Source organism: Dryobates pubescens, chromosome 33, assembly GCF_014839835.1.
Source record: "Dryobates pubescens isolate bDryPub1 chromosome 33, bDryPub1.pri, whole genome shotgun sequence".
In the NCBI taxonomy this organism is placed as follows: domain Eukaryota; kingdom Metazoa; phylum Chordata; class Aves; order Piciformes; family Picidae; genus Dryobates; species Dryobates pubescens.
The window spans coordinates 7,540,877-7,557,205 of record NC_071644.1 but is presented as its reverse complement, the minus strand read 5'-3'; the positions used below and the strand labels follow the sequence as shown (position 1 = coordinate 7,557,205).

The window sequence follows — 16,329 nt, the reverse complement described above, 5'->3', positions numbered from 1 at the left end:
GACAGGTCAATTTCGATTTTAACAAGGCTGTAAATCCCAGGAGCAGCTCTGTTTGGACAGCTGCTTTCCTGGGAGAGGGGGAATGAATCCCAATAAATGCATGAGAGAGGGAGAGATTGAAAAATGCAGAGAGAAACAACCTTTAGACCAGTCACCAGAGGATTAAAAGTCAATTTTCATCTTGTTCCACCCATTTCTATCACTGCACTCTCAGGCTGAAAGGCTCTTAGGGGAGGACACGGGGCAGCAGCCTTTCCTTGAGCTGCAAAATGTGAAATCTCTTCACAGATCTGTCCAGACACCCAGGGGGGAATAACCATTGGAACCATCCTGCTTGTAGCTGCTGCACAGGCCAGCCACAGGGCCAGGAAAGCCCTGGGTCTGTGCAGGAAGGCAGATGCTGTTGGGTGTAACAAATGCCTCTTGTCCATTCCTCCTGCAAGTGCCACCTCTGACTTACTGCCCCCCAAGAGGGGCACAAGATGTGGCAGTGCCTTTGGTCTGCACAGGAGCAAGTCTCAGCCAGAGCCTCTCTTCAGCCCAGCCCTTGGCAGGAACATTCCCCATCTGTGTTCTCGCTGCCAGAAGCAGCTCCTGGCTGTGCAAACCTGCCCTGAACCTCAGGAAGTGCCATCACTGAGCAGAGACTGAGCTGAGAAGTCCAATCCCTGACCAGAATCGGTTCTGGTCTAGTTCAAACCAGGAGAATAAGATTCCCCAAGCCTCTGATTCTGTGACATTTCCACATCCAGCAAGTACCTGGCCCCTAAGTGGGGAAGATGTCTTGATAAAGGTGCAAGTTATGGGGCAGTTTCTGCACATAAAAGTACATCAAGGGTGGCTACTTAGGAGGATGGTGACTCCCTTTATGTAAGGAGTCATGTGGTGAAGGCAAGGAGTGATGGGGACAAGTCACTGCTGGGCAGATGCTGATTGGAACCCAGAAGAAAGCTTTTCACCATGAGAACAGTGAGACATTGGAACCACCTCCCAAGGGAACCGGTGGATTCCCCTACACTGGACAGCTTTAAGCTGGGTGCTAGGCCAGCTCATCTCTGAGGTCTTTTCCAACCTTGTTGATGCTATGATTCATTTCAAGACCACTGTCACCTAGAAAGGTTGGACCAGATGGTCCTTGGGGTCCCTTCCAGCCTGGCATTCTGTGAGGTGCTGGAACTGCTAACAATTAAAGATGATCAGAGAGAATCATTAATTCTCTGACTGCAGAGACATTTGCTGTTAACAGATCTTTTTTCCCCCCCCTCTGCCTGTAAGGACAGCACCATCTCGTGGTTTCTGCAGCTCCTCGGCTTCATTGTACAGCTCAGCCTCTTTCAACAGCCAAAAGGAAACTGCAAGGCAAAACCAAATCAGAGTTTTGAGTGTGAGAAATTAAAATACAAAAGAAAACCCCCCCCAAAATGTTACTTGTAACAGAAACTATCAAGGCTGATGAAGAGGCAAAGGTCTACAGAGACAAGCTGTTAGAGAGATTCTTTGTTAATAAGCCAAAGAAAGAGCTTTGATAACATTATGATGTTAAGTGACCCCTGCAAAACATTCCACAATAGCCAAGGAATGCTGAAAAAATGTCAAAGGGATGATGTCTGACTCTCAAATCTCAGATGCCCACAGCAAAGCTTGCAAGGGCAGGGGGCTCCAGGGGTTGCTGCAGACATCCAGGGGTGCTGGAGGCCACGGATGAAGGGCCAGGACTCTGGACACGCACGGTCAGGGAAGGGGCCACGGGCGATGCACGCAGAAGAGCCTCACGCTGCAGCTGGATGGGGAGGGGATCGCTCTGCAAAGGCTTCCACAAAGCTGCCTGCTCCCACGGGGCTTTCAAAAAAAACCTCTATCTTTCCCTTAAAAATCCATCCGTGACCTGCTGGGGCTGGAGCGAGGTGGGGGTCGGCTTCTTCTCTCCCGTATCAGGTGACAGGACGAGACGAAATGGCCTGAAGTTGTGCCAGGGGAGGTTCAGGTTGGAGCTTAGGAACAATATCACAGTATCACAGTATCACAGTAACTAAGGTTGGAAGAGACCCCAAGGATCATCAAGTCCAACCTGTTCCAATGCCGCAAGAGAGGTCAGGGATCGGAACAGGCTGCCCGGGGAGGTGGCGGAGTCCCCACGCCTGGAGAAGTGTGCGGTCACGGCACCTGGGGACATGGCTTGACGGCCACGGCGGCGCTCGGTCGATGCTTGGCCCGCGGGGGAAGCCGCACCGGAACCGGCGGAAGGGCAGCGGCCGGGGCCGGGCTCCCGCTGTCCCCGCCCCGGAAAGCGGCGAGCGCAGCGCTGCCGCGAACCGGCCGCCGGCATGGTGCTGCTGGGCGCCCCGCGCTGGATCCGCAGCCGCCTCACCGACCGCTTCTGGAGGGTGCAGGAGGTGCTCAAGTATGCACGGGTGAGTGTCCTTCCCCGCCGCCCCCCGGCCGCACGGAGCTCGGCTCCTCCGCCGCGGGGCCGCGGAGCGGGCGAGCGGCCTCCAGGTGACCGCTAGCCCTTCCCCGGCAGAGGGAAGTCACGTTGCAGTGTCTGAAGGGGACCTGCAGGACGGCTGGGGAGGGGCTGTGGGCATGGCATGAGAGGCAGTGGTTTGAAACTGGAGCAGGGCAGAGTTAGGCTGGGCATCAGGAGGGAGTTCTGCACAGTGAGGGTGGGGAGACACTGGAACAGGCTGCCCAGGGAGGTGGTTGAGGCTACATCCCTGCAGGCATTCAAGATGAGGCTTGATGTGTCCCTGGGCAGCCTGCTCTAGTTGGAGGTGTCCCTGCTGGCTGCGGGGGGAGTTAGACAAGATGAGCTTTGAGGCTGCCTTTCAACTCGATGCTGTCTGTGACAGCTGAAGGTCATCAGTGCTTGTGGTATTTGTGCCACAGCACCGTGTGTGGGAGCCTTGCCCCTGGAGCCACAGCCTGTAGCCAGGTCTGGGTTTGGCTTTCTCCTGCCAGACCGAGATTTTTCAGCCCGCTCCAACTTCGAGTTTCCTGTGCCTTAAAGAATATTTCCCTTTTATGCCAACTGCTGGTTGTGTGTGGAGCCTTGTTCTGAAGAGTTGTGAGATGCAGCTCAGCTTGTCTTAGTACCTCTGAAGGGTTTGAGCCTCTTGTTGCCCTTCCAGCACTTCCGTGGGAGGAAGAACCGCTGCTACAAGCTGGCTGTGCGCAGCGTCCGGAGAGCTTTCGTGAAGTCCACAAAGGCCAGAAAAGAGAAGAAGAGATTCCTCAGAGCGGTAAAAAAGAGCCAGATGTGTCAATGTTACAGTGGGGGAAGAGCAGAACTGAAGCAGACGTTTTCCTCCCCAAATCTTGTTACTGGCGGGTGGGGAAACAGGAGTTTGATGTGAGCACAGCCTCTCTGGGGCCTGAGGCAGCTCACAGTCTGAGGTTCTCGCTTGTGTGCTGAGAAGGCTCAAGGTGTGAAGGGCCTAGAGAACCTCTGCTGTGAGGACAGGGTGAGGGAGCTGGGGTTGTTCAGCCTGGAGAAGCCTCCAGAGGGAACCTTAGAACTGCCTTCCAGGACCTGAAAGGATCCTACAGGAAGGCTGCAGAGGGACTTTTTGTCAGGGTGTCTAGAGACAGGACAAAGGGGGATGGTTTGAAGCTGAGTGAGGGCAGGGTTAGACTGGATCTGACAAAGTGCCTCTGCAGTATGAGGGTGGTGAGACTCTGGAACAGGCTGCCCAGGGAGTCTGTGGATGCCTCCTCCCTGGGAGTGTTGAAGGCCAGGTTGGATGAGGCCTTGAGCAGCTGAGTCTAGTTGAGAGGTGTCCCTGGCCATGGTGGGGAGGTTGAGGTATCTACTCCAAGGTCTCTTCCAGCCTAAGCCATTCTATGAAAGTGTTATGTTTACTCCATTGTGAGGAGGCCAGCATGACAAAAGTTACTTCTTCAAGTATTTTATCACCTAATAGGTTAATTTTTACTTTTTTCCCCCCTTTTTTTTTTAGCTCTGGATCACTAGGATTGAAGCAGCTTCTCTTGAACATGGTTTGAAGTACTCAGCTTTCATAAGCAATCTGTTTAAGGTAAGGAAGGTGCTTGAAGAGTAATTACTTAGGAACAACAGGTTAGAGAAACTGTCTACTAGAGGGCTTCTGATGTGCCAGGCAGATTAATTTCTGGAAGCTCTAAAGTCTTTCAAGCAGATGTAGGCTGACAAACCTATTAAAGGGCTGCTGACTGCTGTCTCAGAATGCAACTGCAAGGAACTGCTGCTACAGCCTCTGCTTGCCACTATTTGGAGAGTGATGGTGGGGACCCATGTTATAGGGCATGGTGGAGGGCTGGCAAAGCTCCTTCTGGCAAGACTGAACTGCCAGCACTGACCTGGTTCTGGTGATGAAAGTCCTTCTGTTTAAGGAAGGAACTTCTTCATGAACTATGTTCTGCCCTAAACCTCTCTTCCTTTCATGCATAATCCTCTTTTCTCCTGGTGAACATTGTTGTTCTACACGTTATTCTGCCCCCCAAACTGTTTCTGTGCATCTTAAGAACTGCAAAGCTTGTATTAGCAAAATAAAACCCCTCTGCTCTTCACTGCTAGCTTGTGTTTGGTGAGCATGGACAGTGCAGAGCTGGTGCCACTCTCCCTTGATCTGAAACACTCCAAGGAACTGGTTTTTATTTTGTTGGTACTGGAATTGTGAGGTTAAGACTTGTTTCTCTTGCTTCTGCTTCTGGAAGTGGAACTGCAAGGAACTTATATCAGATGGCAAAACATTTTGTCTTTGTTTCAAATCAGTAGATAACTGTCTAAGTTTTCTGACCTTAGATAACTAAGTTTCTGACATGTTTCTTGTCAAGTAGTGCAGGGCTCAGGCCCCTGGTTACCCTTGTTGCACTGTAACCACGAGAACCAAGCACTACCTAAAAGCTTCTTTCCCCCACACTCCCCGCTTTGCCTGTCCCTTTGTCTCTTGTTTCAGAGCAGTGTGGGTTTTTTAATGTTCCCCAGAAGATCCTCTTACTGGGAAAAGATGGATTTTGGTTAGACATTAGGAAGAAGTTTTTCTTCATGAGGGTGGTGAGGCACTGGAACAGGTTGCCCAGAGAAGCCGTGGAGGCTCCAAGTGTGGAAGTGTTCAAGGCCAGGTTGGATGGGACCTTGAGTAACTTGGTCTGGTGGGAAGCACCCTCATGTCTGCCAGCTCTCTGAGAGTATTTACAGTGTAAAAAGAAAGTGACTCGCCCAAAGATCTTGGGTAATCATTAAGCATTGTGGTGTACCTAAAAAAGTTACTGTACTTAACCAGCAGCTTTTCTTGCCTTCAGTCCCAGGTGGCACTGAACAGGAAGGTGATTGCTGATCTGGCTATTTATGAGCCAAAGACATTCAAGTCCCTGGCTGCCTTAGCCCAGAGGAGGAGACAAGAAGGCTTCCTTGCTGCCCTAGGAGATGGAAAAGAGCCAGAGGGGATATTTTCACGTATGGTTCACCAGTATTGATGTTAGAAGAGCCTGTGGGTACCTGTTACCAACAGGACCTTGTACAGCAGCATAAGCTCACTGCTGAACACTACTGAGAAGAGAATCTTCAAAGATGGTTCCAGGAGGGGGATGGAGTGGGTCTGGGTGCAAGGCTTGCCACCTAGGTGATGTTTTCCCTTGTATTGCAAATGAAATGTGCTGGGTTAGAAACCGTGGTTTGACATTAGCAGGGTTCAGTCAGGTCTGTGGAAGTTCTGTTGCTAATGGCACAGTGAGCATGTTAAGGACTTTAAATAAAGATATTTTGTTAAGGAATTAAAAGACAGAGTGTTTGGTAACTGCTATGGACATGCAATTGCAGTAGTGACTTAAGGTGCTGCATGGGGAAAACCCCTGGTGGTGGAGGGGGGAGGAGGGGGGGCATAAACTGCGGACCCCAGCAGCAGCCCGGCTTTGGGCCACGCCAGTCTGGGAAGGGCTGAAGCAGGCTGAAGCAGGCCGAAGCGGGCAGAACCGGGTCGGGTCGGGTCAGGCCGGGTCAGGCGAGTCCAGCGCCGCTAAGGGCGGTGGCGCTTACCGGAAGCTCCGACCCCTCCGCCCTGTTCAAATTCCCAACCGTTGCGTCACGTCGTTACGTTCAACCCCAGGCCGGCGTCATGCGTAACAGCGGCTGGGCCAATCGCTGATCGTCTCTTGCCCGAGCTTCGCCAATAGGCGCTGGCCGGAGGCGGGGAAGAGGGCGGTGCGGTGCTAGGCCGGAGGGTCCGCCCGGTGGGGAAGAAGAGCTGAGGCAGGCGAGGCGGCGGCAGCACAAAATGGCGGCGGGGTCCGGCAGCGCGGCGGCTGTGGTAGCGGTGGGAGGCAGCGGCCCGGCGGGGCCTTTATCTGCTGGTGCTACGGCGGTAGGGTCCGCCCCGGCGGGGAGCGGTGCGCCGGTACCGGGCCCTGGGGCGGTGCTGATCGGGGACCGCCTGTACTCGGGGGTGCTGATCACGCTGGAGAACTGCCTGCTGCCCGAGCACACGCTGCGCTTCACGCCGTCCATGAGCAGCGGCCTCGACCCCGACACCGAGACCGAGCTGCGCGTCACCGGCTGCGAGCTCATCCAGGCGGCCGGCATCTTGCTTCGTCTGCCGCAGGTAGGGCTAAGGCCGCGGCCCGGGCGGTCGGGACGGGGAGGCCTCTCGCTGGCAGCCGGAAGAGAAGGCCTCAGCGGGGTTGGGTGGCTGTGGGGTCGAGGCCGTGTGTGCTCCTTGGCTGGGGCGACCTTTGTTCTCTAGGCCTTGGCCTGCCGGCGCGGCCCGCGGCGGGGCCGCCACTCGCTCGCTAGGCCAGCGGCCGCGGCTGTGGACAGGGGCAGGGCGGAGAAGCTTCCTCTTTGGGCTGGGGTCTGGGGACGTGAGAGCCGCTTGGCCTACTCGTCGGGCCTGCAGCCTTCCCCGGCCGGCGGAAGCGGGTGATGTAACCACCTTCCTGCGCCGCCCCCGCCGCCTCCCCGGCCAGGGTGGGGGCTCCCGCACGGCTTTGCTTTCTCTTTAGGCTTGGGGCCTACGGAAAAGATTCCTGAGAGTCCTTCGGATTGTTGTGGGCCTCGGAAAGGTTTTGTTCCTTAGCGAACTCCAATCGTGGGCAGGCTCGTTGCTCTCCTAGTGTGAAACTTTGCCGGCAGCTAATAGCTCCTGAGTCTCAGCGACTCGGCTTGCGTGAGGAGCTTATGCAAATCATAATACGATTAGATTCCTTGCCTCCTCCCACGCCGAAAACGTAGTTTTTCTGGCGTACTATCATAACCTCCTATTTCCTTCAGGTCTGCTGCTTGAGTTCAAGGGTTTCTAATTGTGTTGTAGTTTAATTTGGAGCGTGGTTTTGTAAGTGATAAGAACATAATGATTTAGCACATCCCCTTGACTTCTAGATAGTTATCTTATGGGCTTCTGGATTGTTAATAACATTTGGGGCAACATAACTTTGTTACTGAGGGGCCCTTGTTTTCTGTAGATACCACTGAACTTACTCCCAGGCTTAAATATAGCTCAGCTAATCTTCTGTCTTAACTCTCTTAAAAGCATCCTAGGCAGTTAACTTTTTGGAGCTGGTGCTTGTTTGGTTAATCTCTGTGATGGTTGCTTCCTTTCTAGGTGGCTATGGCTACAGGACAGGTGCTATTTCAGCGGTTTTTTTATACCAAGTCTTTTGTGAAGCATTCCATGGAGGTAAGAAAGCATTCAAAAGATCAATAGAGTGGGTGGGGTGAGAAGGGGCCATAAAGATCATTTAGTTCCACGCCCTCTGCCACGGGCAGGGACACCTTTCTCTAGCCCAGGTTGCTAAAAGGCCTCAAACGCCTGCAGGGAGGGGACATCCATCATCTCCTTGTCTCTCTTCCAGTCTCTCACCACCCTCATGAGGGGGATCAAATGTGTGTGGCTACAAATGTGACTTAATTTTTGATACAGCCCTGCAAGTTGTTGCCTTGGGTGCGATTAGGGCAGCTTGCCTGTGGGGTTTACTTGCCATGACTTTACCCAGCTCCCCGGTACTGATCTTTACCAAGCTGTTAGCATTTCCTTGGGTTGCCACCGCTTCCTTTTGGTGTTCCCTCCTCAAGGAGGTCAGTTCCTGGTTTGAGGCCAAAGGGGCAGTGTGTTGCAATGCCTGTGTTTCAGCATGTGTCGATGGCCTGCGTCCACCTGGCATCCAAGATCGAAGAGGCCCCTCGGCGCATCAGGGACGTGATCAACGTCTTCCACCGCCTGCGGCATCTGCGGGAAAAGAAGTAAGCTGGGGCCTTGGGCAGGGGCTGGAGGGCTCTGCTCATGTCACTATTAACCTTCGTGGGCTGATGATGCGCAGCTGTGCCCTGCTTCATAAATCAGGGAACATCTGGAGGAGGTAGAATGGAATGGCATTAACCAGGCTGGAAAAGACCTTCGAGATCGAGCCCAGCCTATCACCCAGCACCATCTGATCAACTCAACCATGGCACCAAGGGCCTCAGCCAGTCCCCTCTTGAACGCCTCCAGGGATGGGGACTCCACCACCTCCCTGGGCACCACATTCCAATGACCAATCTCTCTTTCTGGGAAGAACTTCTTCCTCACCTCCAGCCTAAACCTCCCCTGGCACAGCTTGAGACTGTGTCCTCTTGTTCTGGTGCTGCTTGCCTGGGAGAAGAGACCAACCCCCAGCTGGCTCCAGCCTCCCTTCAGGGAGTTGCAGAGGGCAAGGTGGTCTCCCCTGAGCCTCCTCTTCTGCAGGCTAAGCAACCCCAGCTCCCTCAGCCTCTCCTCCCAGGGCTGTGCCCCAGACCCCTCCCCAGCTTTGTTGCCCTTCTCTGGACACCTTCCAGCATCTCAATGTCCTTCTTGACCTGAGGGGCCCAGAACTGGGCACAGGATTTAAGGTGTGGCCTAAGCAGTGCTGAGCACAGGGCACAATGATTTCCCTGCTCCTCCTGGCCACACTATTCCTGATACAGGCCAGGATGCCATGTGGTCTGGGCACACTGCTGGCTCATGTTCAGCCTGCTATTGACCACTCCCCCCAGGTCCCTTTCTGCCTGGCTGCTCTCCATGATCTCAGGAAGGAGAACAGTGAGCCAAGTGCTGTTACCAAATAAGTGGGTTTGGTGTTCTAAATGTCTCTGATTTTTTTTTTACACAAACACAGCTTTTTTATCTTCAGAATTTGAAGTGGTTTTGGGGGGGGGGGAAGTATTTCTGATGTTGTAGATGGTCATGCCTCTTGTTTCTGCACAAACACAACTTCTGAGGCCAGGATTATCTTCAGGGTGTGACGCTGTCTTGCAGGAAACCTGTGCCTCTAATACTGGATCAGGAATATGTGAACTTGAAGAACCAAATTATTAAGGCAGAAAGAAGAGTCTTAAAGGAGTTGGGATTTTGTGTTCATGTGAAGCACCCTCATAAGGTTTGTAACTTTATAATCAATGTTTCACATGCTTAAAAGCTTGAGTGAACTGCCTGCCTGGAAGCTGTTTAGCTTGTACATGGTAACCCTGCTTGATTCAGTCAAGTTAGCTTCTTGTGAGCCCATTGCCTTTCTCATTTAAGTGATTCTTTCTAATTGGTCTTATATCACTGCTGAATGATGAATTGGTCTTATATCACTGCTGAATGATCACAGGAGATGGATGCAGATGCTAGATACTCCTTAGAAGTCAATTCACTACATAGCTTTGATGTTAGGAAACATCAGCTAAACACAGATCCTTCAGCAGAAAGGAATTGGGACACCTGGGGTTGTGCTAACCTGCTGGCAGAAACCTTGTGTGCTCACCATCACTGCTTGTGGAAACAGTGAGGTCATTCAAACCCTGTCAGCTACTTAGCACTGGTGCTTGTGTTCCAAAAGGTACACTCAGGTGGGAAGGGCCTGAGTAGAAATGAGCCAGCTGTCAACATTGAAGTGTCCTGTGTCAGGCTAGGGTGATGCTTGTAGGTGTTGGTGCTGTTGGCGCCGTGTGTAAGAGGACCTCCTCCTGTGCCGGCAGAGTTTGGCTGCTTGCTCTTTCTTCACTGAAAAACTCCTGCCTTGAAGTCATCTTCACAAGCCTGCTTGACATTCAGAGTTCATTCATGGTGTCAGTACCCTCCAGGACAGCTCCACTTGTTTGATTGGTGTGACTTTTTTGCTCTTGGAGTAGCCTTTTCCTCTGCATCCTGATTTTCTTTCCAGACCTAATGAACTAGGAGTGAGCAGACCAGTGACACACAGCACGTTAGATTTGTTCTCCTGCAAGCACTGTGACCCTTGTGTTACTGTTTACTGCAGCTAGCAATGTTCTCTCCCAAGTTACAGCTGAAAGGAGTCCTGAGTTGTGTAGGACATAGTAGCTTGAGCAGAGTTGAAGACCTCTAGCTGAATGGCTTGCTGCCTGAGCTCAGAAGATGGAGAGCTAGGAAGGTCAGAGCCGAGCGTCCAGCTTTTGGCACTGGAGAGAGCAGAAGCTGTGTGGATAAACACTTGGGGGTGTTGCAAGTGCTCTCCCAAGTGGGTGGAGTGTTTAGAACTTGAGTGAACAGGTGGCCTCATGGATGTCCCTCTGAAATAAGTAGGTGGCTCTCCAGATGCCTGTTAATAACTTGCTGACCCATATCTTCCAGATAATCGTTATGTACCTTCAGGTATTAGAATGTGAACGTAACCAACACCTGGTCCAGACCTCATGGTAAGTTGATTTTTCTTTGTTCTAAGAGACCAGCAAGGGCAGTAGCAGAAATATGTCACTTGAGGCACTCTGGGCAGCATTGCCCAGAAATGATTGTGGGCCACACCAGACAGCTCCAGCGCTTCTTGGTGTGCCCCAAACTGCTTCCCCAATGTTGATCGGCCTCTTAAGTTAGAGGCGCTGTTTTAATGGTAAGGTAGCTTTCCACCCTGACTTCTCACTTCCCTCCTCTCTGCTCTCACTTTTCAGCTGAAGGGAAAATGTTGAGTGGGTTATAGAGATTGGTTGGTTGGTTTTCTTAGCTCTTACAGAGAAAACTGCAGTTAAAGTCTGTTACCCGTGCTGGGAAATGGCTTTTCCCAGGGCTCGAGCTTGATTGCAGGTGTATCAGACCCTCAGCACAGAGACATTTCTTTAGCTCTGTGGACAATGCAAGGTGCCAGCTTCTAAGACTGGAGAGACTCAGTGTTCCCATGTTTGCCAAGGAATGTTCTCTGCCTCGTTGCTCTCATTACAATAAAGATTTGCTTGGGGGCTGGGAAGCTTTTAGTCAAATTGCAGGTGTGAGCCTTAACAAAACCAGCTTGCGAACAGCAATGCCTTTGAACGCTGTGGTTTAAAACAAACAAACAAACCTTTAGTCGACCCAAAGATCATATTTCTGCTGACTGAACTGTCTGGTACTGTGACCTGTGTGTAGAGAACCAGTTTTGACTTTTCTTTTCTGTACTCTTTTAATCAAAGGGTAGCCTCTGAGGGTAAGTGACTAAGACTTCTCCTCTGCTGCCCAAGCGCTATCGTGCAGGGATAGCTGCCGTCTTCAGTCAAACCAAAGCAGGCTCTTCAAAGAGAAGGCTGACTCTAGACAGGTGGTATATACATGATAGTAGAGTAACTGGCCAACTGCTTCTTGTGCTTTTTTTATACTTTTTCCTGATTTTTTTAATTTGTTTATTTCTTGTTGTTGTTAATATCCTTTTGACTGGTGGCTCTTTGGGGGGGGTTTGGTTTGTAACCTGGTTCGGTGAAGTTCTGCAGGGTTTTGATTGATTGTTTTTATTATTGATCTGTTTTCATGGTCTTATTTCCCATAACTGTTACAGTGATGTGTTTGTTTTAAATGGAAAAAAACCACAAAGTAAAATTAAGGTGGGGTTGAAGGCTTTGAAAGGGATGGATTAAAGCTTGAAGTCTTAATGTTGCACTCTGTGAGCAACTTAGGAAACGTTTCAGTACATGTGTGAAGCTTGGAGTCCAATGTAACACTTAAGAGAGCCTTGCCAGTGCCACTGCATGAAGTACTGGAGTGAGAGTTACAGGCTACTCATGCCCAGTTTGCTGCTTGTTCTGAGAGGAGGGGTGGGGGAGGAGGAGGAGGAGGGAGGAAATGACACCACTTGAGAAACCTGTTCAGATGTGCAAAGAGTTTTATTTGTGTGCTGATTACTTGTTGCCTCCACTGCCTGAGAACTGGTGGCTGTCCAGTGTAATGATTTGAAATGTGCCTTTGCTTACCTTTTGCTTCAAGTCCTGTGTGACAAGGATTCATGTCCTCACGTGTCTGATTCTGAGCCCACAGGGAAGATAACGCAGAGGCCAAACTTGGAAGCATGTTTTTCAATTTGGCAAATTAGAGAGAGAGAAAAATATCCCAACCCAAACCCCAAAAGCTGTGTGACTTCCAGATGGTTGAAGTGCCACTTTTCTTTATGGCTGCTTTTGCAAAAGGTTTGTGCTCTCTTTGTAGTGGGATGAGAAAAGTAGGTTTGGAAGCTCTTTCCTTCCCAGAAAGATGAGCTGGGCTGGGGTGGGGTTAGCTGGAAGACACCTGGGGCAGGTGGGAGTTTGATGCTCTTGGGATCCAAGTTCTTTTTGCCAGTCCTTTTGTCAGCTGGACTGTGGTCTCTGGTTTAGATGTCTTGGGGGTTAGTGAATCCTTGTGTACTGGGTACCCACGTGGTTAACAACCACTCTTCCAGAGCATTCCTTTGAGGACCTTCCTGTTGTGTTTATAGCTTCTGATGCTTTGACCCATGTGCTCAAAGGAAAACTAAGTCTTGAAGCACATCAGCTTCAGAGGAAGTTACTTTTGTGTATGTTAAGGCTTAGAAGAATAATGCTGAAGTGTACTGACTGGACTATGTGCAATATTTTACAGTTGTCTCATTCTGTGAACATTGATTTTAAGCAACCTAACTGAAATGGGACAGTTTGGAACCCGTGTCTCATGTGCCAAAGAGGAGATCTGCCTGAACACTGACTGTTCTCCTGAACTGCTGTTCCCCAACACCCTGATTTCTTCTCTGGCTGCTTTTTACATCCCAAAAAAAAAAAACAAACATGTAAGAGATTCTGTTCTGGATGGAAAACCACTGCTCCTGGGAGAGAAAGGGACCTCTTGTATCTGCAGTGGGAACTGCCACGAGCTGGAGCCGACCGCCTCGTCGTGGGACCACGGGAGAGCTACACCAGGAGCAGCTGCAGCTTGCAACCAACCCTCTGGGGCTCAGCCCTCTTGCAGAGCAACCTGTGAATCTAAAAGTCAATAACTGAGTCCTTCAGCTCAGATTCTCTGTTGTCTTGATGCAAATAACTTCTGTGTTGCATGAGAGCAGGCCAGTAGAGGTCCAGGAGGAAAAGTGAAGTTAAAATTGGTTCTCTTGGTTATTTTTTTCACGAGGTCCAGGAGGAAAAGTGAAGTTAAAATTGGTTCTCTTTTTTTTTTTGGTCCCCACAAGGGATTTCCAGCAGGCAGGCAGTCAGTCAGTCAGACATCCCTCCCCTTGAGGGATTGTTGGGATTTACTATTTATTGTCCTTTAGTCAAAACCCTTCAACTCTTGCTTTAGATTTACAGGAGCCTTAGGACTGAAGTCTAGTAACTGAATACAGAAAGAACTAGCCCTTGTTTAAGTCAAACCAAAACAACCCCCCCCACACACACACACTGGGAAGAGCCTGGCAGTGCCATGTAACGTTGCTGATCATCCTGTCTTTCAGGAATTACATGAATGATAGCCTGAGAACAGATGTCTTTGTACGGTTCCAGCCAGAGAGCATTGCCTGTGCATGCATTTACCTCGCAGCTAGGACGCTGGAGGTGAGCAGCCTTCCATTTAGCCCAAGTTCTTTAGGGTTGGTTTGGGGTTTTTTGGGTTGCTTGGGGTTGGGTTTGGTTGGGGTTTGTTTTTTTCCACCCCCAATAGAAGCAGGGAAACTGAGGCACATCTTCCTCTTCCCCTGCCTTTCAGATTCCACTTCCCAACCGCCCACACTGGTTTTTGCTGTTTGGAGCAACAGAGGAGGAAATCCAAGAAATCTGCTTGAAGATTTTGCAGCTCTACACCAGGAAAAAGGTTTGCTGCTTGTTGTGAGTGGTCACTGGAGGCTGCAGGTGGAACAGGTTGCATGGGGGAGGTGGTTGGAGCCCCATCCTTGGAGATCCTCAAAGCGAGGCTTCACAGGGCTTTGGGCAGCCTGATGTAGTTGAGGATGCTCCTGCTTGCTGCAGAGGGGGTTGGACTGGATGAGCTTCTGAGGTCTCTTCCAACCCAGACCATTCTGTGGTTCTGAAACCTTGCCTGGTTCAAAAGGAGCTGCAAGCCTGCTCTGTGAAGTGGAACGTGATAGCAGCCAATGTCTGGGTCTCTTTAGACTTACTGCCCCCCAGCCTGTGGGTAAGCAGACAGTGCAGTGTACCAGGCTTTCTCCTAAGCAGTGCTCCTGTGTTCACAGGTTGATCTCTCTGATCTGGAAAGTAAAGTAGAAAAGAAGAAATTGGCAATTGAAGAGGCAAAAGCACAAGCTAAAGGTCTGGTGCCTGAGGGAGCCCCAAGTTTGGATAACACCTCAGGATTTTCCCCTATCCCCAAAAATGGTCAGTAGTGAATAACTCCTGAATAACCCTTCCTCACATTAAATGTATTTTCACTCTGCTTGGAGGTGCATGTGCAGTGGGGTTTGGCTTCTTTTTGTTTGGTTTGCTTTTAACTGGCTTCTAGCAGCAGTTGAAATGGCAGAGTTTGAGTGGTGGTGTACCTTTGTCATTTCCTGAAGCAGATGCAGGCTAAACTTGAGTCAGTCTGAGATCCAGCCCAGCTTAAACTCTCACAGTACAGGGACTGGGCCTTTTTTTGTGGGTTTGGCAATCAGCTTGAACAAATACTTGCAGTTGGTTTGTTATGCTAAAGCAGTATTCAAGCCCAGCTGTGATGAGGAGCCCTGGCAGGAGTGCTGCTCCTGGGTGACAAGCGGAGGACGTGTTCCTGCCTCTGCTTGGTCAGGAGCTTGCAGCCTGGTGCCTGTCTTGCCTGGCAGATCACCTTCTTAAACTGAGAAGCAGGATGCTACAAACACTGAGCAACTGGCAAGAAAAGCAAGCTGCTTGTTGTGACTTCTTGAAGTGGCTTTGAGACCAGTCCCTTGCTATTGCAGTCAGCTCCCTTCCCAGAAGTGCTTCAGTGCCACAGCAGAAACCTTTCCGCTTGACCTCTGCCTGCTGTGAACCTCTTCAGACTGGCTGCTTTGGGGGTGGTTGTGTGCTTGCATCTGTGAGCAGATGAGCAAACTGCATGGAGACAGTGCTGGTTGTCACAGAGGGGTTGAAATGGGGGCAAGGGGAGGGAGGCTTCAGTCCTTTCAGCCACGACCCAACACTTAAAGGCTTCTTTCCTTAGAGTCTCCAAAAGAAGTCAAAGGAAATAAACCTTCGCCGCTACCTGTGCAGGCAATGAAGAATGCCAAGAGGAAAACAGAGGCAGCAAAAAGAACCAGTTCCAACAGCCCAGTAAATGGGTAAGGCTTTCAGCATGGAAAAGGCCTTTTTGGTGGTTGTCCTTTGTGGCCCATCACTCCTTGAAGCAAAATGACCTGGAGTCTGTTGTCTCTCGCAGGGTTCAGAAAGGGAGGGAGAGCAGAAGTCGAAGTGGGAGTCGAGACCCGAGTTACTCGAGGTCACCGTCCAGATCTGCCTCCCCTAAGCACAGGTGGGTACTGGGGGAGGAGGAGGATGTGCTGGGAGAAGCTCCCAGGCCCACCCCTTGGAGCTCACTCTGAAGGATGTGCTGGGAGAAGCTCCCAGGCCCACCCCTTGGAGCTCACTCTGAAGGATGTGCTGGGAGAAGCTCCCACAACACCCCTTTCAGGGGTGTTGTGGGAGCTTCTCCCAGCACATCCTTCAGAATGAGCTTTGGTAGCCTTTCAACAAGAGCTATAAGCCTTCCCTTGCTCTTTTTTCCCCCCTCTCCTTGCCACAGGAAAAGTGAAAGCTACTCCACCTCCAGCGGCTCCAAGTCCCACAGCCGCTCGCGGAGCCGCAGCGATTCCCCTCCCAGGCAGTTCAACCACGGCTCCGGCTACAAAGGCTCCAAGGTGAGGAGCTACAAGAAGTCCAAGGACTACAAATACTCCGCTCACAAAGGCAGGAAGTCTCGCAGCAGGAGCTCCTCCCGCTCCAGGAGCCGCTCCAGGGAGCGCTCAGACCACTCTGGGAAGTACAAGAAGAAGAGTCACTACTACCGGGCGCAGCGGCACGAGCGGGAGCGCTCCTACGAGCGAGCCGCCCACCGCTACGACCGAGACCACCCCGGCCACAGCAGGCACAGGAGGTGAACCCAAGCAGAACTGACAAAGCCCCCAGACCTCTTTCCTTTGGGAGCTGCAGCAGGGCATGCCCTTCCTCCTCCTGGAGCTTTGCAGCCTGAA

General features: G+C 51.2%; 2 protein-coding genes across 3 annotated transcripts; both read left to right on the top strand.

Annotated features, from left to right (window-relative positions):
• Positions 1-2,281: 2,281 nt before the first annotated feature.
• On the top strand, positions 2,282-5,749 carry MRPL20 (mitochondrial ribosomal protein L20). Its single transcript, XM_054175827.1, has 4 exons — positions 2,282-2,411; positions 3,129-3,239; positions 3,957-4,034; positions 5,281-5,749. Exons 1-4 carry the CDS (start codon positions 2,325-2,327, stop codon positions 5,452-5,454), a joined length of 450 nt encoding a protein of 149 aa, XP_054031802.1. The 5' UTR covers positions 2,282-2,324; the 3' UTR covers positions 5,455-5,749.
• Positions 5,750-6,197: 448 nt separating this feature from the next.
• CCNL2 (cyclin L2) lies at positions 6,198-16,329 on the top strand. 2 transcript variants are annotated; one of them, XM_054175815.1, is made up of 11 exons: positions 6,198-6,575; positions 7,575-7,649; positions 8,103-8,212; positions 9,246-9,366; positions 10,563-10,627; positions 13,627-13,726; positions 13,878-13,982; positions 14,362-14,503; positions 15,303-15,420; positions 15,519-15,611; positions 15,882-16,329. In XM_054175815.1, the coding sequence occupies exons 1-11, from the start codon at positions 6,252-6,254 to the stop codon at positions 16,234-16,236; spliced, it is 1,608 nt and encodes a 535-aa protein (XP_054031790.1). In that variant the 5' UTR covers positions 6,198-6,251; the 3' UTR covers positions 16,237-16,329. The 2 variants fall into 2 exon arrangements, with proteins under 2 accessions (XP_054031790.1, XP_054031791.1); XM_054175816.1 differs by lacking the exons at positions 6,198-6,575; positions 7,575-7,649; positions 8,103-8,212; positions 9,246-9,366; positions 10,563-10,627 and adding an exon at positions 12,975-13,180 and having other exon boundaries at positions 15,882-16,320.

Bases quoted from the DNA above. Each gene is read 5' to 3' on its own strand.
- MRPL20 (XM_054175827.1), top strand. From the start codon at position 2,325: ATGGTGCTGCTGGGCGCCCCGCGCTGGATCCGCAGCCGCCTCACCGAC. The intron at 3,240-3,956 runs GTAAAAAAGAGC...TTTTTTTTTTAG, and splicing joins AGAAGAGATTCCTCAGAGCG to CTCTGGATCACTAGGATTGA. The intron at 4,035-5,280 runs GTAAGGAAGGTG...TCTTGCCTTCAG, and splicing joins TCATAAGCAATCTGTTTAAG to TCCCAGGTGGCACTGAACAG.
- CCNL2 (XM_054175815.1), top strand. From the start codon at position 6,252: ATGGCGGCGGGGTCCGGCAGCGCGGCGGCTGTGGTAGCGGTGGGAGGC. The intron at 13,727-13,877 runs GTGAGCAGCCTT...CCTGCCTTTCAG, and splicing joins TCGCAGCTAGGACGCTGGAG to ATTCCACTTCCCAACCGCCC. The intron at 15,421-15,518 runs GTAAGGCTTTCA...TGTCTCTCGCAG, and splicing joins TCCAACAGCCCAGTAAATGG to GGTTCAGAAAGGGAGGGAGA.